Below are 23,101 nucleotides of genomic sequence, written 5' to 3'. Positions count from 1 at the left end.
CTTTTGCGTATATATTCATTTATATATATTTTAGATTCCACATATAAATGATATACAGTATTTATCTTTCTCTGATTGATTTCACTAAACATAATGTTCTCTAAGTCCATCCATATCGCTGCAAATGGCAGAATTTTACTCTTGCGTTGGTTGTATAGTGGTGAGCATAGCTGCCTTCCATTCTTTTTATGGCTGAATAATATTCTATTGAATATAAAATCCACATCCCCGTATCTATTCATCTGTTAACGGGCACTTGAGTTGTCATGGTTTCTTTATATCTTTAGTTGTAGATCTTTTCTGCTAGTCTTATGGCCTTTCTCAACAATAGCTACTCTGTTTTAAATAGGAATGAGTGATCAATATACTGTTGGCTGTATTTGAAATACATTATTGCTGTTAACTGTAGTCACCATACTGATATTATGTCCCTATGCTTTACTTATTTTATAACTGGAAATTGGCACCTTATGACCAATTTTATGCATTTCACACCTTCATCTCCCAACTAACCTGATTGCCTGCCTCTGTCAACCATAAATCTGTTCTCCAAATCTATGAATTTATTTCTTTAGATTCCACACATAAGTGACTTTATATAGCATTTGTCTTTCTCTTATGATTTATTTCACTTAGTATATGCCCTCAAGACCCACTTGTATTGTGGCAAATGGCAAGATTTCCTTCTTTTTCTTCTGACTGAATAATATTCCATACATGTATATACGTACATAATGCATATTCCTTATCCATTCATCTATAGGTGGACATTTAGATTGCTTAATGTTTGGCTGTTGTGAATAATGCTGTAGTGAACATGGGAGTATATTTGTGAATTCTCACAGGTACTTTAAGGAACAATCGGCATATTTTCCCAAGTCTGTTTGGTCATAAAATCATGCTAAATAACTACCACAGGAGAATAAGAGAAAATAGAAGGCAACTTCCCAAGAGTGGGAAGGCAGAAGGCCAGGTTCCAGTTCTGAAATAATAGAATTTTCCTTCCTATCTTTACCCTGCTCCTCTGCCATTTCCATGCACTCTTTCTATTATTTTCTTTTCTCTTTCCTCCCCCAACCCCCACTCTTTTGTAACTTCTATTTTTTTTTCTTTTTTCTGTGTTAATAAGCTATGTTTCAGTTTTTCTTCATTGTTAAATGTGTATATATATTATACATATGTAACATATAGTATATTTATATGGTATCTATGTATATACCTTCACACATACATATCTATATTCAATGTCTTTATCAAGGTAATTAAAATTTTATTTTTTCCCTTATGGTTTATTACAGGATATATATAATATATATATTATATATATCCTGGGAATATATATATATATCCAGGGAATATAATTCCCTGCACTTTATAGTAGGACCCTGTTGTTTATCTATATGTAGTAGTTTGTATAAAAGTTGCTTTTTAATTATAATATTTCCTAACTAGGATTTCTAAGATTCTAAGACTCTCACTGCAATTTTTTCCTTATTTCCAGAGTTTCAAGCACATAGTTGTTAAGTAAGATAATTGAAAATTTCCCTTTGATGGATTTAATGTGATTCTAATGTGATCCTACATCTTCAGTATCCTGATTTTGCTTTTAAAAATGGAATACAAATGCAATTTGATTTTTCTATCTATGAAATTTCTTTGCAGATAGTTTTCATTACGATTCCTGGCTTTCTGATTAACTATACCTTAATCCTTTGGTATCTGGCATCTGTGAATAAATTGCTTTTGAAAACCACCCCATGGTTATTATTTTCAGCCATCCTTGTGAGTTTAGATCCCATGCTGACTTCATCTGCTATAAAAGATCTGGGTAGGTGTATTTCTCTTTTCCTATATTTAAAATATATTCCATGTTTAAATTGTCTAGTTTTAAGATCTTTGTTCATTATAGCTTCTTACTATGTGAAGTGGGGTGCTGAGACACTAAGGTTTGAGCATAGAGATTCTTGTGGTGATTCTTAGAATAGAATGAAATGCCAGTGATGGGCTTACTTAGTATTTTAAGTCTTACATTCAGCTGTGGAATGAAAGTGAAAAGTGAAAAGTGAAAGTGAAAGTCGATCAGTCATGTCTAACTCTTTGTGACCGCATGAACTATACAGTCCATGGAATTCTCCAGGCCAGAATACTGGAGTGGGTAGCCTTTCCCTTCTCCAGGGGATCTTCCCAACCCAGGGATCAAACCCAGGTTTCCCACATTGCAGGCAGATTCTTTACCAGCTGAGCCACGAAGGAAGCCCAAAGAAAACAATCTGCCTTTTGCATCGGCTGGGAATCAATCCCCAGCCTCCCATGTGGCAAGTGAGAATTCCACCACCAATGCCTTGGTTAGGGCAGGGCATTATTTGGAATGCTTGACATTATGCATGCTTCTGCCTTGAGCCAATAGGATAGTTTTGGGAGCATTACAATATTGTATGTATTTCATGGTAACATTTTTATTGCCCAACACCTATTTTCTGTTGAAAACACTGTTCTTTGATAATGCTATCTGTAAAAAAAAATTATCTTTTAAGTCTTTGTCACCATTAAGACAAAAATTCTAAAGAGTCAAAAACAGTAAAATCATTAATGATATAGTGTTTTCAGTGTGCACTGTTTTAAGAGAAAGAAACCTCTTTTGAAAAGTAAAATGCCAAGTCAGTGTAACCCAGAAAAAAAAAAAATCCAAGACTCGCATTCAAAAAAAGGAAAAATTACCGAATTTATGTTTGCTTGACTATATTTTATAATGAGAATGGAAACATTTGTTTTAAAATAGAATTTTAATGTGGCACATACATGCACACACACCCTCACATGAGCACTTTTTATGGACAAAGCTAGTGGAGGTGATGGAATTCCAGTGGAGCTGTTTCAAATCCTGAAAGATGATGCTGTGAAAGTGCTGCACTCAATATGCCAACAAATTTGGAAAACTCAGCAGTGGCCACAGGACTGGAAAAGGTCAGTTTTCATTCCAATCCCAAAGAAAGGCAATGCCAAAGAATGCTCAAACTATCGCACAATTGCACTCATCTCACGTGCTAGTAAAGTAATGCTCAAAATTCTCCAAGCCAGGCTTCAGCAATATGTGAACTGTGAACTCCCTGATGTTCAAGCTGGTTTTAGAAAAGGCAGAGGAACCAGAGATCAAATTGCCAACATCCGCTGGATCATGGAAAAAGCAAGAGAGTTCCAAAAAAACATCTATTTCTGCTTTATTGACTATGCCAAAGCCTTTGACTGTGTGGATCACAATAAACTGTGGAAAATTCTGAAAGAGATGGGAATACCAGACCACCTGACCTGCCTCTTGAGAAATCTGTATGCAGGTCAGGAAGCAACAGTTCGAACTAGACATGGAACAACAGACTGGTTCCAAATAGGAAAAGGAGTACCTCAAGGCTGTATATTGTCACCCTGCTTATTTAACTTCCATGCAGAGTACATCATGAGAAACGCTGGACTGGAAGAAACACAAGCTGGAATCAAGATTGCCGGAAGAAATGTCAATAACCTCAGATATGCTGATAACACCACTCTTATGGCAGAAAGTGAAGAGGAGCTAAAAAGCCTCTTGATGAAAGTGAAAGAGGAGAGCGAAAAAGTTGGCTTAAAGCTCAACATTCAGAAAACGAAGATCATGGCATCCGATCCCATCACTTCATGGGAAATAGATGGGGAAACAGTGGAAACAGTGTCAGACTTTACTTTTGGGGCTCCAAAATCACTGCAGATGGTGATTGCAGCCATGAAATTAAGAGACACTTACTCCTTGGAAGAAAAGTTATGACCAACCTAGATAGCATATTCAAAAGCAGGGACATTACTTTGCCGACTAAGGTTCGTCTAGTCAAGGCTATGGTTTTTCCTGTGGTTATGTATGGATGTAAGAGTTGGACTGTGAAGAAGGCTGAGCGCCAAAGAATTGATGCTTTTGAACTGTGGTGTTGGAGAAGACTCTTGAGAGTCCCTTGGACTGCAAGGAGATCCAACCAGTCCATTCTGAAGGAGATCAGCCCTGGGATTTCTTTGGAAGGACTGATGCTAAAGCTGAAATTCCAGTACTTTGGCCACCTCATGTGAAGAGTTGACTCATTGGAAAAGACTCTGATGCTGGGAGGGATTGGGGGCAGGAGGAGAAGGGGACGACAGAGGATGAGATGGCTGGATGGCATCACTGACTTGATGGACGTGAGTCTGAGTGAATTCCGGGAGTTGGTGATGGACAGGGAGGCCTGGTGTGCTGCGATTCATGGGGTCGCAAAGAGTCAGACACGACTGAGCAACTGAACTGAACTGAAAAAGAAAGAGCTATCTGAGGCAAGTAGGAGGAGAGTAGGGGAGGAATACTAAGAGTATCTATATGAATAAAGAAAAGTCAGATCTTTAAGACAAGGAGATTAAGATTGTATCAGCATCTATCCCCCAACCCTGCTGCTATGGGACTCTGTCAATTCCTGTTCCTTTTCATACTCATAGGATTTGGAGCAGTTGTAATGAGAGAGAGAATTCCATAATCCTCCTAACTTTATAATCTTAGAGTTTAGTTATTCCATTGACTTTCTGGTTTACCATTGTTGAATTTAAATCATTTCTTTGGATTTACTTACAAAGTTATTCTTGTAATCTTTGGCCATCTTGCTGTTACTTTTGTAATTTTGCTTTTCTCCTCATTTTGCATCATTTTTAAAGTATAAAAAATTTATTTTTCTCTTGGAAATATTTTTGCCTGAGTTTTCACAGAAAGACTTTTATATATGTTTTATTTTATTCTCAACAACAAAATCTTGCCAGGCCTATGTTTGGAGTACATGGATACATTCACATTGTTTTGAGCTTTTTATGATCTATTGACTCCTCTTATGCTCCTTGTCTTTATTTCCAAATATTCATTTTGTTATAGCCCTATTTTCTAAGATGGAATAGTTATGCAACAGTATCAGTTAGGGTTTGTTTTTTGTCTTTGCTTTTGACTAAAAGTAACTCCCAAGTGTAGTGGCTTAAAACTACAATCATTTTTTATTTCTCATGAGTTTGGTAGCTTTGATGGTATGAACTGGGCTCTGCTGATCTTGGCTTGGCTCACTAATGAATCTGCAGTCAGCTAGAGGGTCATCTGGGAGCTAAGTGATCTATAACGACCTCACCTGGAAGATCATTTCTCCTATTATTTCTCACATTCCTCCAGAATAGTAGCCAGGAAATTGTGCCATGATGGTGGCAGGGATCTGAGAGAGTAGAAGCAGAAATCTTTCTCTAGCCTCTTCTTGTATAAAGTCTCATTAAAAAAAAAAAATCTTTGGTGATAGAAACTTCAGTCTTATAGCAGAAGGCATGAATGCAGAGACAGGTGAGGAATTAGATCAAGGCAATGAGTTTCTACAGGGACAGACTGCCTTGGCTTTGCTTCTTTTCCAGCAGCATACTTACTGTATTAGATTGTGATCAGAAGGATAGGCTGATTGTTTCACAAGAAAGGTTTTTACCCTTTCCTTAATAATATTTCCTTCCTATGGACATTTTGAAAATTATTAAAGAAGTTCATTTCTAGTGTTGCCCCACAGGAACATTGAATGGCAAGAAAGAAATAATAATTGGTAGATATCTAAACTTGGAATAATATCATAAATGGAGGAGATTAAGATATGCAGAGTACATCCTGAGAAACGCTGGACTGGAAGAAACACAAGCTGGAATCAAGATTGCCGGGAAAAATATCAACCTCAGATATGCAGATGACACCACCCTTATGGCAGAAAGTGAAGAGGAGCTAAAAAGCCTCTTGATGAAAGCGAAAGAGGAGAGTGAAAAAGTTGGCTTAAAGCTCAACATTCAGAAAACGAAGATCATGGCATCTCGTCCCATCACCTCATGAGAAATAGATGGGGAAACAGTGGAAACAGTGTCAGACTTTAATTTTTTGGGCTCCAAAATCACTGCAGATGGTGATTGCAGCCATGAAATTAAAAGAAGCTTACTCCTTGGAAGAAAAGTTATGAGCAACCTAGACAGCATATTCAAAAGCAGAGATATTACTTTGCCGACTAAGGTCCGTCTAATCAAGGCTATGGTTTTTCCAGTGGCCATGTATGGATGTGAGAGTTTTGGACTGTGAAGAAAGCTGAGCACCAAAGAATTGATGCTTTTGAAGTGTGGTGTTGGAGAAGACTCTTGAGAGTCCCTTGGACTGCAAGGAGATCCAACCAGTCCATTCTGAAGGAGATCACCCCTGGGATTTCTTTGGAAGGAATGATGCTAAAGCTGAAACTCCAGTACTTTGGCCACCTCATGTGAAGAGTTGACTCATTGGAAAAGACTCTGATGCTGGGAGGGATTGGGGGCAGGAGGAGAAGGGGACGACCCAGGATGAGATGGCTGGATGGCATCACTGACTTGATGGACGTGAGTCTGAGTGAACTCCGGGAGTTGGTGATGGACAGGGAGGCCTGGTGTGCCGCGATTCATGGGGTCGCAAGGAGCTGGACATGACTGAACGACTGAACTGAACTGAAGATGGAAACAGATTATATCAGAATGCTCTCCATTAATGGAGTTTGATTTCTAAAACCATTGAAAGTGATATATGAGAAAGTCAGACAATTACTAATTACAATCTGACTACCTGGACAACTGCATTAATACTTTGGTTAGTTACCATAATATAGAGCTTTGGTTTATAAGTTTGCCTTATCCCTCTACTATCATTATTTTTTTGTCTTGTCTTAAATGCATGGTGCACATATTTATATAGACCAAGTCTCAGAATTAAAAAATAATAAATTTCACATTTTCATCTGTACTTTGAAACAAGAAATGAGAGCTCTAGTTGATTATCTTCAAGCTCCCCCTGGTGAATCCGTGGTGAAGAGTCTGCCTGCCAATGCAGGTGATGCAGGTTCTATTCCCTTGGAAGATCCCTTGGAATAGGAACTGGCAACCCGATCCTGGGACTCTTAAGAGTCTTCTCCAGCACTAAAATTCAAAAGAATCAATTCTTTGGCACTCAGCCTTCCTTATGGTCCAAGTCTCATGTTCATACAAGACTACTGGAAAAACCATTTGTGTGTGTGCTTAGTCATGTCCGACTCTTTGTGACCCCATGGACTATAGCCCACCAGGTTCCTCTCTCCACGGGATTTTCCAGGCAAAAATATTGGAGTGGGTTGCCATTTCCTACTCCAGGGAATCTTCCCGACTCAGGGATTGAACCCATGTCTCTTGTGTCTCCTACACTGGCAGGCAGATTATTTACCACTGTGCCACCCAGGAAGCTCCCTTATTGGAAAAGTCATAGTTTTGACTATACAGACCTTTGTCAGTAAAATGATGTCTCTGCTTTTTAATATGCTAGGTTTGTCACAACTTTTCTTCCAAGGAGCAAGCATCTTTTAATTTTATCATCTATATTGATTTTGGAGTCCAAGAAAATAAAACTTGCCACTGTTTCCACTTTTTACCTATTTGCCATGAAGTGATGGGACCAGATGCCATGATCTTAGTTTCTGAATGTTGAGTTTTAAGCCAGCTTTTTCACTCTCTCCTTTTATGCTCATCAAGAGACTCTTTAGTTCCTCTTCAGTTTCTGACATTAGAGTGGTATCATCTGCATATCTGAGGTTGTTGATATTTCTCCTGGCAATCTTGATTCAAGCTTGTGATTTATCCAACCCAGAATTTTAAATGATGTACACTGTATATGAGTTAAATAAACAGGGTGACAACATACAGCCTTGAGGTACTCTTTTCCCAATTTTGAACCAGTCTCTTTTTCCATGTCCAGTTCTAACTGTTTCTTCTTGACACGCATACAGATTTCTCAGGAGGCAGATTAGGGGGTCTGGTATTCCCATCTCTTTAAGAATTTTCCACAATTTGTTGTGATCCAGAAGTCAAAGGCTTTAGCAGAATCAATGAAGCAGAAATGGGTATTTGTCTGGAATTCCTTGGTTTTTTCTCTGATCCAATAAATGTTAGCAATTTGATCTCTGGTTCCTCTGCCTTTTCTAAACCTAGCTTGTACATCTGAAAGTTCTCAGTTCATGTACTGTTGAAGCCTAGCTTGAAGGATTTTGAGCATTACCTTGCTGGTATGAGATAAGCACAACTGTATGATAGTTTGAACATTCTTTAGCATTGCCTTTCTTTGGGATTGGAATGAAAACTGATTTTTTCCAGTCCTGTGGCCATCCCTGAGTTTTCCAAATTTGATAGCATATTGAATGTGGCACTTTAACAGTATCATCTTTTAAAATTTGAAATAACTCAGCTGGAATTCTATAACCTCCAATAGCTTTGTTCATAATAATGCTTCCTAAAAGTTCACTTGAGTTCACACTCCAAGATGTCTGGCTGTAGGTAAATGACCACACCATCATGTTTATCTGGGTCTTTAAGACCTCTGTATATTCTTGCCACCTCTTCCTAATCTCTTATGCCTCTGTTAGGTCCTTACCATTTCTGTCCTTTATCATGCCCATTCTTGCATGAAATGTTCCCTTGGTATCTCCAGTTTTTCTTGAAGAGATCTCTAATCTTTCCCATTCTATTATTTTCTCTATTTCTTTGTATTGTTCACTTCAGAAGACTCTCTTATCTCTCCTTGCCATCTCTGGAACTCTGAAATCAGTAGGGTATATCTTTTCTTTTCTCCTTTGCTTTTGGCATCTCTTCTCAGCTATTTGTAAGGCCTTCTCAGACAACCATTTTGCCCTCTTGCATTTCTTTTTCTTGGGGATGGTCTTGATCCCTGTCTCCTGTACAATGTCACGAACCTCCTTCCATAGTTCTTGAGGCACTCTCAGATCTAATCCCTTGAATTTATTTGTCACCTCCTCTGTATAATTATAAGGGATTTAACTTAGTTCATACCTGAATGGTCTAGTGGTTTTCCCTACTTTCTTCAATTTAAATCTGAATTTTGCAATAAGAATCTCATGACCTGAGCCACAGTCAGCTCCAGGTCTTGTTTTTGCTGGCTGTATAGAGCTTCTCCATCCTGGCTGCAAAGAATATAATGACTCTGATTTCGGTATTGACTATTTGGTGACGTCCATGTGTAGAGTCATGCCTTGTGTTGCTGGAAGAGGGTGTTTGCTACATCCAGAGTGTTCTCTCACCAAAATTCTATTAGCCTTTGCCCTGCTTCATTTTGTACTCCAAGGCCAAACTTGCCCATTTTTCCAGGTATTTCTTGTCTTCCTACTTTTGCATTCCAACCCCGTGTGATGAAAAGAACATCATTTTTTTTGGTGTTAGTTCTAGAAGGTCTTGTAGATCTTCATAGACTGTTTGAGTACAGCTTCTTCAGCATTAGTGTTTGGGGCATAGACTTGGATTACTGTGATGTTGAATAGTTTGCCTTGGAAATGAACTGAGATCATTCTGTTGTTTTTGAAGTTACACCCAAGCACTGCATTTCATACTCTTTTGTCAACTATGAGGGCTACTCCATTTCTTCTAAGGGATTCTTGTCCACAGTAGTAGATATAGTGGTCATCTGAGTTAAATTCACCCCTTCCTCTCCATTTTAGTTTGCAAGAATACTGGAGTGGGTAGCCATTCCCTTCTCCAGGGGATCTTCTCAACCCAGGGATTGAACCCAAGTCTCCTGCACTGCAGGCAGATTAGTTACCATCTGAGCCACCAGGGAAGCCCTTTCTTTGATTCCTAATCAATCACAATTAATTTGGTACCTACTCATGATGATCTAGGCTTGTAAGTTAATACATAATGAAATCTTCTTGAACAGATTTTACAAACATGACTAACATATATTTAAGTATGTAGAAAAAGTACATGATATAAATCCATAGCTGAAAATATCCTTCTACTTGTTGATAAAATTCTGTTCTTTAATATTTATGAAATTTTTCCCTCCTTAAACAATTTTTTTTTCCCTCTGTAGGTCTTTCTAGAAGCCTCGTCAGTTTAATTAATGGAGAAAGTCTGATGACCTCTGTAATGTCTTTAATTACATTTACTGTTATTGTGAATATTGACCTTAGCTTGCACAAAAATATGATCCAGTCCTTAGGTAAGGATCTATTTTTTCTTAATTTTTTAAATTCCAAAAGTCGACAAGCAATAAATGCTGGAGAGGGTGTGGAGAAAAGGGAAGTCTCTTACACTGTTGGTGGGAATGCAAACTAGTACAGCCACTATGGAGAACAGTGTGGAGATTCCTTAAAAAACTTGAAATAGAACTGCCTTATGACCCAGCAATCCCACTGCTGGGCATACACACCAAGGAAACCAGAATTGAAAGAGACACGTGTACCCCAATGTTCATCACAGCACTGTTAATAATAACCAGGACATGGAAGCAACCTAGACGTCCATCAGCAGATGAATCGATAAGAAAGCTGTGGTACATATACGCAATGGAGTATTACTCAGCCATAAAAAGAATACATTTGAATCAGTTCTAATGAGGTGGATGAAACTGGAGCCGATTATACAGAGTGAAGTAAGCCAGAAAGAAAAACATCAATACAGTATACTAACGCATATATATGGAATTTAGAAAGATGGTAATGATAACCGTGTATGTGAGACAGCAAAAGAGACACAGATGTATAGAACAGTCTTTTGGACTCTGTGGGAGAGGGAGAGGGTGGGGTGATTTGGGAGAATGGCATTGAAACATGTATAATATCATATAAGAAACGAATCACCAGTCTAGATTCGATGCAAGGTGTAGGATGCTTGGGGCTGGTGCACTGGGATGACCTGGAGGGATGGTGTGGGGGGGAGGTGGGAGAGGGGTTCGGGATTGGGAACACGTGTACACCCGTGGCGGATTCATGTTGATGCATGGCAAAACCAATACAATATTGTAAAGTAAAATAATAATAATAATAAAGAAAGAAGGAAAAAAATAATGAATAAAAAAATAAAATGAGAATCCCATATTTTCTGAAATCTTAATTTCTTAAAACTAGAATACTGTATTTTCTGACCTCTGACATGGATTTTATAATACCAAAATTACACTTCTGCAAATATAATCATATTAGTATAATTATTGGCCATTTACAAGAAGTAACAAACATCCCTTATTTAATATTGGTTATGGTTTTGTTGTGAGGCTAAGTTGGGATTTTCATGAGGATGCCTATAGAAGCAACATTCCTCAGACCTAGACTGAACCAGAATTATTGATAACAAGAATGAGAGAATTTTTTTATCTGCCTAAGATAAACTCAAAAGATGAGTTGAGTAGGGAATCCACCAGTACCAAGGGGAGGTGTCTTCCCTTCACTCTATGACTATCTCCCTGCAGGCAACACAGAAAGCTGTCAGCTCAGGGAGAAAGTGTGAATCATATGGCCATCTACAGGGCCTGAGCACAGTGCTTGTAAGCAGAGAGACTGTAAAATGTCTAGAAGTTCATTTGCCACATTCAAATAATCCTGAACCATACGTACTTTGTCCTTTACCATGTGTATGTGCATGCATGTGTATATGAGGTAAGTGATGTATGTGCACTGTAATGAGTGATTATAAAGTATACAGATGAGTAATTATGACTCAGGACAAAAAATAGAGTTGTCAGCACTCCTGTGAGCATTTTATATGCCCCTTTCTAATCAAAACCACATCCTTTCGGTAGTTTAGAGTGTAGTCTCAACAAAATTGGAAATAAAGAAATTATAACTGACACCACAGAAACACGAAGGACCATAAGAGACTACTTATTACAGGCAACTATATGCCACTAAAATGTACAACCTAGAAGAAATGGACAAATTCTTAGAAAGATACATTTTTCCAAGATTGAACCAGGAAGAAATTGAAAATATGAATAAACCAACTACAAGTATTGAAACTGAATCTGTGATTTCAAAAATCAAAGAAACAGAAGTCCAAGACCAGATGGCTTCACAGGTGAATATTATGGAACATTTAGAGAAGAATTAACACCTATCGTTTTGAAACTATTTCAAAAAATTACAGAGGAAAGTACACTTCCAAACTTACTCTGCAAGACCACCATCACCCTGATACCAAAATCAGACAAAGATACTACAAAAAAGAGAAAATTACAGGCCAATATCACTGATGAACATAGATGCAAAAATCTCAGCAAAACACTAGCAAACCAAATCAAGCAATACATTACAAAGGTCCTATACCATGACCAAAAGTGGGATTTATCCCACAGGAATGCAAGGATTTTTCAATATTGTTAAATCAATCCATGTGATACACATTAACAAATTGAAGAATAAAAATTGTATGATCATCTCAATAGATGCAGAAAAAGCTTTTGATAAAACTCAACATCCATTTATGGTAAAAAAAAAATTCTCCAGAGACAATCCCATTTACCACCATATCAAAAAGAATAAAATGTCTAAGAATAAATCTAACTAAGGAGACAAAGACTTGTACTCTGAAAATTATAAGAAAGAAACTGAAAATGACACAAGTAGATGGAAAGATAAAACAAGTTATTGGATTGGAAGAGTCAATATTGTCAAAATGACTATGCCACCCATGGCAATCTACAGATTAAATGCAATGCATATCAAATTACCAATGGCATTTTTCACAGAACTAGAACAAAAATTTTTTTCATTTGTTTGAAAACTCAAAGACCTTGAAAGCAACTTTGAGAAAGGAAAATGGAGCTGGAGGAATCAGCTCTCTGACTTCAGATTATACTACAAGCCTACAGTAATCAAAGCAGTATGGTACTGGCATACCATACCAGAAGACTAATCCTTGCCCAATAGAATCACCTTCAGTTCAGTTCAGTTCAGTCACTCAGTTGTGTCCGACTCTTTTCGATCCCATGAATCACAGCAAGCCAGGCCTCCCTGTCCATCACCAACTCCCGGAGTTCACTCAGACTCATGTCCATCGAGTCAGTGATGCCATCCAGCCATCTCATCCTCTGTCGTCCCCTTCTCCTCCTGCCCCCAATCCCTCCCAGCATCAGAGTCTTTTCCAATGAGTCAACCCTTTGCATGAGGTGGCCAAAGTACTGGAGTTTCAGCTTTAGCATCATTTCTTCCAAAGAAATCCCAGGGCTGATCTCCTTCAGAATGGTCAACACCGAAATCAGACTGATTATATTCTTTGCAGCCAAAGATGGAGAAGCTCTATACAGTTAACAAACACAAGACCAGGAGCTGTCTGTGGCTCAGATCATGAACTCCTTATTGCCAAATTCAGACTTAAATTGAAGAAAGTAGGGAAAACCGCTAGACCATTCAGGTATGACCTAAATCAAATCCCTTATGATTATACAGTGGAAGTGAGAAATAGATTTAAGGGCCTAGATCTGATAGATAGAGTGCCTGATGAACTATGGAATGAGGTTCGTGACATTGTATAGGAGACAGCGATCAAGACCATCCCCTTGGAAAAGAAATGCAAAAAAGAAAAATGGCTGTCTGAGGAGGCCTTATAAATAGCTGTGAAAAGAAGAGAAGCAAAAAGCAAAGGAGAAAAGGAGAGATATAAGCATCTGAATGCAGAGTTCCAGAGAATAGCAAGAAGAGATAAGAAAGCCTTCTTCAGCAATCACTGCAAGGAAATAGAGGAAAACAACAGAGTGGGAAAGACTAGAGATCTCTTCAAGAAAATTGGACATACCAAGGGAACATTTCATGCAAAGAATCACCTTACTCATGTCTTTCTCAAGAGAGCTGGTCCAGGTTGTGGACAACTACCCAACTTGGGCATAAAAACACCTACTTTCACCCTTGTTTTTTGTATCCAATTAGTTTACTCAAACCATAGCAATTTGGAATATCTGTTGTGATCCTAGAACCCCAGTTTAGCATAGCAAGGTACATCCTCTTTAAATGCTTCATATAACCTTTCTGTGGTGTGTGGGAAAACCAAAGTACATACATAGAATATTTTCCAAAATGCAGAGTACAAAACGAGGTGACAGAATACAGTACTCAGAGAGTTTTTACCATAAAACCTGCTGCAGATATGGCCTTCCTATAGATGACTGAAGTGAGGAAAAAGGAAATTTATATTCAAAAGCATCTTAAAAGCTCAAAAACCATCTTTGGGGGAAACTGAGAAATGTAAAGTGTAGTCATACATGCTCGTCAGAATGATCAAAGTCCAACCTCTATACCTGATCTAGTATTATGTGCAAGCTGCTCAGTGATGTCCAGTTCTTTGCAATCCCATGGACTGTAGCCCATCAGGCTCCTCTGTCAATGGAATTCTCCAGGCAAGAATCCTAGAATGGGTTTCCATTCCCTTCTCCAGGGGATCTTCCCAACCCAGGTAGGGAACCCAGGCCTCCTGCATTGCAGGCAGATTCCTTACTATCTGAGCCACCAGAGAAGCCTGATCTAGTGTTATACCAGGTCCCATTTAAGATAGTAAATACCATTCATATTACTGAGTCCAAGCTTACTCTGCTCACCACATAAATAATCCAAAAGACAGGTATTGAGACAAGGAATATGACTATATTTAGAAAGCCAGCTGACTGAGAAGATGGCAGACTAATGTCTCAAAATAACCATCTTATCAGGGTCTTGATGCCAGGTTCTTTTACAGAACAGGAGTAGGGGGAGGTAAGGGGTAAAGTAAAAGGCCATTAATCTTACAGATATCTCCTGGAATGGCTAGCCTCAGGGAGTGAATATGTCCATTTTTTCTTTCCTGTAGCCATCCACAGGTGGACAGGGTCCTGAACAAAGGCATTTTGGTTTAATATTCAGGCAGAGAGGCAGGGTTCCCTGAGGCAGGCCACTCCGTGTGAATAGTATCCTTTTAAAGAATACAAGTAGTGGGAAGCAATGGTTAAGGTTAAAGAAACAGATCCAACATGGAGTCAGTTCTTCCCTATAACAATCACAGAATTTCAGGGAACTTTATCAGAGATGATATCCACAATATAATCAAAAGAATTTGCTAGTCACTGGGGAGTGAAAAATAAAAAAGAGACAAAGAAAAGTACTTATGTGGAAGATAATTCATTCAATAACCCAACAATTATTTGTTGATATGTACTATGTGATAGCTTCTATTGTAGGCCCTGATGTTTCAGCCATGAACATAACTGTTCTTGCTTTTTTAGAGCTTGCACCTCACAATTTTGACAATAATCAACGTAATAGAATTTTGCTTTTGTTTAGGTTTCAGAGGAGTAAAAACTGTTAAGTAATCACTCTTAAAATAGTAATAGTAACAACTACAATAAAACAGAAGGTCTGCTCTAAGATGAAGAGAACAATGAACTTATTTTCTTCACCATTCAGACTTTCTCTGAATTTTTAGTAGAAGAATTCCTCTTAAGAAAGATGTGTGATAAGTTTTACTGGTATTTTATGTATCCATTGGCATAATTGTGAAACAGTAATTTTCCTAGTATTGTATTGCATTGTTTGGTCACTCAGTCGTGTACGACTCTTTGTGATCCCATGGACTGTAGCATGCCAGGCTTCCCTGTCTTTCACCATCTCCTGGAGCTTGCTCAAACTGAGGTCTGCTGAATCAGTGATGCCATCAACTATCTCATCCTCTATTGTCCCCTTCTCCTCCTGCCTTCAGTCTCTCTCAGTATCACGGTATTTGCTAATGAGTTAGCTCTTCGCATCAGGTGGCCAAAGTATTGGAGTTTCAGCTTCAGCATCAGTCCTTCCAATGAATATTCAGGATTGGTTTCCTTCAGAATTGGTTGGTTTGATCTCCTTGCAGTCCAAGGCACTCTCAAGAGTCTTCTCCAATACTGCAGTTTCCTAGTAATCATTATTTTATAACTTGTAGTTATTTAAACAGTGTTGCTATATCTTTGAAAGTGTTAGTCTCTCAGTCATGTCTGACTCTTTGTGACCCCATTGCCTGTAGCCCACTAGGTTTCTCTGTCCATGTAATTCTCCAGGCAAGAATACTGGAGTGGGTAGCCATTCCCTTCTTTAGGGGATCTTCCCAACACAGAGATCAAAGTCAGGTCTCCTGCATTGCAGGCAGATTCTTTACCATCTGAACCACCAGGGAAGCCCAGAGTCACCAGAGAAGCTCTACTGTATCTTTGAAGTGAGCATGTTTCATAATAGGAAAAAACAAGAAGAGTTACTATACTCAGAGTTCTTACCTTTTCCTTCTTGTATGTTAGAAGTTTAAGAACATTGTAAGAAATAATGGATTTGCCTTGAGGCATTTCCTAGCCTAGTAAATCCATCCAGTAAATATTTTATTCTTTAAGAGCTTTTTTTCTTTTTTAAAAGAGAAAGCATCTTTTAAACTTGGTCTTTTAACTCCAGTTCTTTGCATCTTCTGAAACCAGTGTCAGCTCCAGCATATGTTTCATTTATAGGAGGCGCTGGATTCCTAAAATTATCACCATAGTCAACCCCATCACACTGTCCCTACAAGTGTTAAATTTTTCTGCTTGGCACATCTAGAAACCATGGCTCGCTCTCAGTCATAGGAATGAGACTAGGTAGAGAAGGAATTTCTATAACCTCAGGAATCTAAACAGTGCCATCTCTACCAGTGGACATCTATGATCAAGGATTCATAAAAGGATTCTTTCTCCTTCATTTTACTACCTCAGAGCACTGTTCTGGGATTTACTTCCCCAAATTTAGCCTTGTTTTTTGATGTGGTTGCTATTGCTGTTTTCTGTTGGCCATTCCTTGTTTTGGTTTTGTTCTTGCTCTTCACATATTCTATTGAAGTTGACCCTTCAGGCTTTCCTGCACCTAAGACCCACTTTCATATGTGATTTAAAACTTTTCTCCTTTGTTCCCCACCCTACAAAGATGAGAAGGACTTCCTCATCCACTGAAAATGCCCGATTCCAGCAATCAATGCCCTCAAGAGTTCAGGCTTCCTGTTTACCTGGGAAGGGCATCATAATGACTGTTGAAAGAAATTTGGCAAAATACAACAGTATCAGTAAAGGCTCAACTATCTTTTAGTGTAGTAATTCCACTTCTGGGGCCTAAGGAAGCAATCAGAGAAGTACAAAAATTTATGTATAGAAATATACATTGCAACATTGCTTATCAGGAGAAAAACTGGAAACAATGAAATGTCCAATAGTAAGGAACCAATCGGATTGGTTTGGCAGGCCAATACAATACAGGAGATTCACTTAGCTGTGACCCAGAGGCATTCTCTTTTTTTTTTTTTAATTTCTTGTGTATATAATTTTAGACGTAGATTCTAAATTCCATGAAGTTAGAGAGCTTCTACTTCTTATTCATTATTGTTTTTCCAAAATGTATTACACATTTTGGCGCTAAATAAATACGTACTCCTGAATGGGGACTTAAAAAGCTCTTAAACTAAACTGATCAAATTTTATCAATTTAATTGTGACTTTTGACATTTGAAAAGAAACTCTTTCAACTTAAGAATAAGAAAATACCCTACATCTATCCCAAAGGCTATGAGCTATTTTAAAAGATAATGTCAGAAACATAAGTTGACCCAGATTATTGTTTAAAATTAAAAGCACATAAATTCTATTAATTATTTTTTTATTTATTCCCTTTTCTTTCAGCCTATATCATCATGAAAGAAATTTGGTTACATCTTATAGTAAGTTTCTCGTTTGGAATTGTTAGTTCAAAACTGATTCAACTATGGATGTCTACTGTTTTTGGAGAGGATGTCAATCATATAAGTCTCAGCTTTTCATTTCTGTACCTCATCTTTTATATTTGTAAGTAAGGGAACTATGCCTAAAATTAAATAATATAAAAAGGTTCAAATTAAAGATATAAAGATATGGGAAATATTTACCAGGTGAAAAGCAAAAACAAAAACAAAAAACCACCATGCAACTGATCTAGAAGGAATATTTTTGTAAATAATTTATCAAAAGACATTAAAAATATTAATATGTATACAATAGGAAACAATGTACCAAGGTACATAAAGACAATTATAATAAGAGAAACTTGACAAAATCATAATTACAAAGAGAAACTTTAACAGGCCTTACCTAAATAATTTCATAACCAATTGGATTAAAAAAATGACTATGGCTATGATTTATATAAAAACTTAAATGCTTGGCTCCCAAGATATATAGAGTTTTATCTTCCAAAACAGAATGCTTATTCTTTACACATACCTATGGGCATTAACAGAAATCAACTAGACTAGAAGAACATATCAATAAAATTTCAAACATTATTCAACTACAGTTCAATTTAATGCTTACTTCAAAAGGAAGATCTTTAAAAATGAATATTCTAACTGCCTGAAATTGAAAAAAAATGTTCTTGGTAACTCTTAGATCAAGAAGGTAATAAAAATAGAAGCTACAGATCAAGGAAGGCTAATATTAAACATTCTGTCACATTGCTGATCCATTTACCACAACTGCCCTCTCGCAGAGGTACAGCAGACAATGATAACCACGTCGCTGTTTCCTGATACTGCCTCAGAATCACTTTCCATTCAGCCCTTTAGATAGCTCTACAAATGACTTGAAGTTGGCATGCGTGATAATACCAACTTCCCAACTGACTCGATATCTTTCCATTACATTTAAGAATAAGACAATGTTGCCTAGCCTCATATCCATGATTAAAAATAATTCTGGAAGCTCTAGGTAATATAGTAAGAAAAAAAAATAAAGGTTATACATATTTTAAAGAAAAAATGGTTACATTAGTCACAACATTTTAGAGTATATAAAAACCTAAGAGACTTAATTAGTAAACTAAGATAGCAAGGCTCTTTAATGGTTTGATAAAAGATAAATATTTTAAAAATTAATAAATCAAATAACATTCTTACAAACCAGCAGTAATTAGTTACAAGGGCTTCCCCGGTGGCTCAACAGGTAAAGAATCCACCTGCAATCCTGGAGACACAGGAGAGGCAGTTCTCTCCCTGGGTCAGGAAGATTCCCTGGAGAAGGAGAGGGCAACCCACGCCAGCATTCTTGCCTGGAGAATCCCACGAGAAAGAAGCCTGGCAGGCTGCAGTTCATAGGGTCAGAAAGATCTGGACACAACTGAAGTGACTGAGCACATACACATCACAACTAGTATAAAACACAATGAAAAGTGATTCTCTTCACATTGACAAAAAGTTAGGAAATATCAAGGAATAAACTTAACAAAAGTTTGGACCCAAACAGAAAACTACACAAGTTTTCTGAGAAGTAAAAATTTCAGTAGAGACAAAGGAAAATTTCTTTGTAGAAATGCTAGAGCACCAGAATTCATTATTTTCATGTCTGAGAAAGGAAAGGCATAACACAGATATTTGAGGTTTCCAAACCAATCTGGATTTAAGCCAACTACAATTTAGTGAGTTTACAGAATCCGTTAATGAATTAATAAATAGTGACAGAATGATCAGCCAGTACAAATGCATTCACTATGCACTACCTTGTACATACCTAAACCTACAAAACATAGATTTCAGCAAATATAATTTCTTTTAACATCATCAAGTAAGAGTAACCTCAAGATTAAGGGTTAAAATAAACGATGAGAAACCTTCTTAGGTTATACTATATGGGTGAATGTTATTAATATAACTGTTCTAGATATTACATGAAGTTCCAAAAAATCTGATACATCCTGATACAATGTTATTATAATTCTAATTATCCTAAAATGTTGTATGTCACAGAAATAACTAAATATCCTTGTAACAACGCCATTGTAATAAACTCTCATCTGATCTTTAACCATTAAAACTGAAAGAGTAAGGGTTATGCTCAAGGAAATAATTTTATTTATTTAATTTTTAAAATTGAAGTAGAGTTGATTTACAATCATATTATTTTCAAGTATGCAATATAGTGATTCAATATTTTTATAGATTATATTCCATTTAAAATTATTACAAAATAATGGCATTTCCTTGTGTGGTACAATAGACATCCTTGTTGCTTATTTAGTTTATACATACTAGTTTGTATTTTATAATCCCCTACCCCATCCCCAAAAAAATAATTTAAATTTTTTAGAGTCAAGATGTCTCAACAAATACTTTAGAAAGCAGATAATGAGTAAGTATAAATCTAATGTAAAAAACTTTTACTCTGGCCTGTCAAATAAATGAATATTTTTGAAAGTTATCACAATATGAATCAAATAATGATAGAAATTTGGAGGGAAGTGAAATTTTACAGAAAATTTTTAAAAATTCATCTGGAAACATAAACTGTGAGACTATGTTTATGACATATGTCATATGGCATGACAATCTATTTAAGTGAAGGATTTTTCCTACTAAGTGGATAATAAGCATTTAATAAGCCTATAATAATTAAAATACAACTGCTATAACAGAGCAATACAAAGTAAACCAAAGAAACAGATCCATTTGATAAATGTGTGCTGTGCTTAGACACTCAGTTGGGTCTGACTCTTTGCAACCCTATGGACTATAGCCCGTCAGGCTTCTCTGTCCGTGGGGATTCTCCAGGCAAGAATACTGGAGTGGGTTGCTGTGCCCTCCTCCAGGTGATCTTCCCAACTCAGGGATTGAACCCAGGTCTCCTGCATTGCAAGTGGATTCTTTACCATCTGAGCCATCAGAGAAGCCCAAGACTACTGGAGTGGGAAGGGTAACCTATCCCTTCTCCAGGGGAACTTGCCCCACCCAGGAATCAAACTGGGATCTCCTGCATTGCAGGCAGATTCTTTCCCAGCTGAGCTACCAGAGAAGCCTATGAAAAGTGGCATATCCACAATATTCTTTAATATTAAAACAAAATTTTAATTTGCAACTGTTACCTAGAACAATGTCTGCTAAACATTAAGAGAAAAAAAATTAGCCCATTATAGAACAGTATTGCTCTACAATCCCTTTGGGTGCGTGTTCAGTCGTTCAGTTGTTTCTGACTCTTTGGGACCCCATGCAATGGGGCTCACCAGGCTCTTCTGTCTGTGGAATTTCCCAGGCAAGAATAATGGCGGGGGCTGCCATTTCCTTCTCCAGGGATAATCCCTCTGTAGATTTTCTTAATGTGTGACTTTATGTATATGTATGCTGGATATGAGCTTCTGTGTGTTCACTGGGTACTCCACTCCTAAAATCTTGATCCAATTATCTTAAGCTTCCAATAGACACGCTCAGTTATGTCCGACTCTTGGCGGCCCCATGGACTATAGAGTCCATGGAATTCTCCAGGCCAGAGTACTGCAATGGATAGCCATTCCCATCTCTAGGGGATCTTCCTCACCCAGGGATCAAACTCAGGTCTCCCACATTGCAGGCAGATTCTTTACCAACTGAGCCACAAGGAAAACCCAACCTAAAGATACCTCCTCAAAATTTCTGAAAGTTTCTGGAGTTTTCTTCCTCATAATCTCTGCTGCCTCCTCCTAAATATATAAAAATTTCTGCTTCTTGGTGAACTTTAGTGAAGGTGAGAACAAAGGGAGCTCACAGAGAAAAATTACATTGTGCAGTTCACAATTCTAAGATCTGACAGCTACCATTATGTCCTCACTTTTCTATATTTCCTGCTTAATTGCCACTTGTCTCCTGTATAGAAATTCGGCAAGCAGCCTTTAATGCTTGGAGTTGCCTTTTGGGTCTCATACTGTGCTCTCAAATAGCTTAACAAATGACTTCTTCTAGGCAAATATAGTCCTCTCTTCAATAGAAATTTCAGTCAAAATTTTCTTCAAGATTTTACCTGAATTCTTGGCAGTGGAGTTATGGGTGTTCCCTTTTTCTAATCTGCCTGCAATGCAGAAGACCCCGGTTTGATTCCTGGGTAGGGAAGAATCCTGGGAAGAATTCCTGGGTTGAGAAGAATCTTGGAAAGAATTTCTGGGTCAGGATGATCCTCTGGAGAAGGAAATGACAACCCACTCCAGTATTCTTGCCTGGAGAATCCCAGGGACAGAGGAATCTGGCAGGCTGCAATCCATAGGGTTGCAAGAGTTGGACACGACTTAGCAACTTAACTACCACCTTTTTCTTAGAAAAATATAATATCTATACTATATTATTTGAATTTTTCATGATGATAAGATGTCACTTTCATAAGCTACTTCCAAAACTATGTTTCCCTCTAATTCATGAACGTTGACAGTATTCAAGAGTTTCCACAGTTTTTTACACTTTTCCATCTCAGACAGTAAGTGTACCAAACCATAATTAAACTGGGAAGCAGATCTGTATTGGGTTTCTCTTGGCTCTACTCTCTTAGGCTTGTCACAAAATCAAACCATTTCTATCTCCTGCTGTCTCCCAAGAAGTAGTATGTGAAGTAGGCTAGTCCATAGCGAGCTCATCAGCTTACTTCCACTTAATTCATCCAGAGCCGCTCTGGAAAAATCAGACCTATAGAGGGTGCTCTAGCCTCACTGGGATATCTGAAAAGATTTGTGAGTTCCACATTGTCGCCGATGATCAGAAGCCAAAGCGGTGCAAGGTTGTCCAGTACAGACTTTTCTGCACACTGAATGTGGACCTGAGGAGGAAGGACAGTGCGTGGTCATTTGTGACATTTTTTAGTGGAAACCAAGTGGGAGAGCCTCTTTATGAAGTCCCTACTATCAGATATCAGGATGTTTTCATCTCTGGGAGTATTGGTACCACTCTTGATGTTAAATTAATACTTTTTATTTATTTCCTTTAAAAAATAGGTGAGCTAACTGAAATGTCTGGAATATTTACTCTTGTCATTATGGGACTCTTTTTAAATTCTACAAGTTTTAAACCAGGAGTTGAAGCACTTCTTCTTGAGTAAGTGACTAGCATAATTTTACTTTGTTTTCATATATTGAAGTTATAATATTATAATTGTAACTACATCTACATGGCCAAAATAAGACACTGACTTGGAAACTAGCCAACTGAAAATAAAACCCCCCTTTTAAAAACTCTATTGCTTATGTTCTCTAAACCTCTGATTTCAGGTAAAATTTGTAACCTTACCTTGAGTTCGCACTGACTGTATTTCCCTACTAATTCCCTTATGTCCCTGACCATATTACTCAGTAATGTTCAGTCTGATCCCCTAGACAGGGCCAGGGTTAAAATCAGGCGAGTGAGGCCCTCATCTCAGGCACAAAATCTGAGAGGATGCCAAAAGACTCAGTAATCAAGATAAATATTTTAATGTAATATTTAATAATTGAAATTAATGCAAAAAATCCATGGTGAAAATACAAAATTTTTA

General features: G+C 37.6%; 1 protein-coding gene across 1 annotated transcript in view; it reads left to right on the top strand.

Moving 5' to 3' along the window:
* SLC9C1 (solute carrier family 9 member C1) overlaps positions 1 to 23,101 on the top strand; it is a 163,644-nt gene that overhangs the window by 65,269 nt on the left and 75,274 nt on the right. Inside the window, exons 7-10 of the mRNA XM_052645033.1 lie at positions 1,663 to 1,828; positions 9,908 to 10,036; positions 17,495 to 17,656; positions 22,566 to 22,665. Of these exons, the coding sequence (XP_052500993.1) occupies positions 1,663 to 1,828; positions 9,908 to 10,036; positions 17,495 to 17,656; positions 22,566 to 22,665 (557 nt within the window). The remainder of the gene's footprint in view (positions 1 to 1,662; positions 1,829 to 9,907; positions 10,037 to 17,494; positions 17,657 to 22,565; positions 22,666 to 23,101) is intronic.

This window comes from Budorcas taxicolor, chromosome 1 (genome assembly GCF_023091745.1).
Source record: "Budorcas taxicolor isolate Tak-1 chromosome 1, Takin1.1, whole genome shotgun sequence".
NCBI lineage: Eukaryota > Metazoa > Chordata > Mammalia > Artiodactyla > Bovidae > Budorcas > Budorcas taxicolor.
The sequence above is the reverse complement of the archived record's forward strand: the minus strand, read 5'-3'. Positions and strand labels throughout refer to the sequence as shown.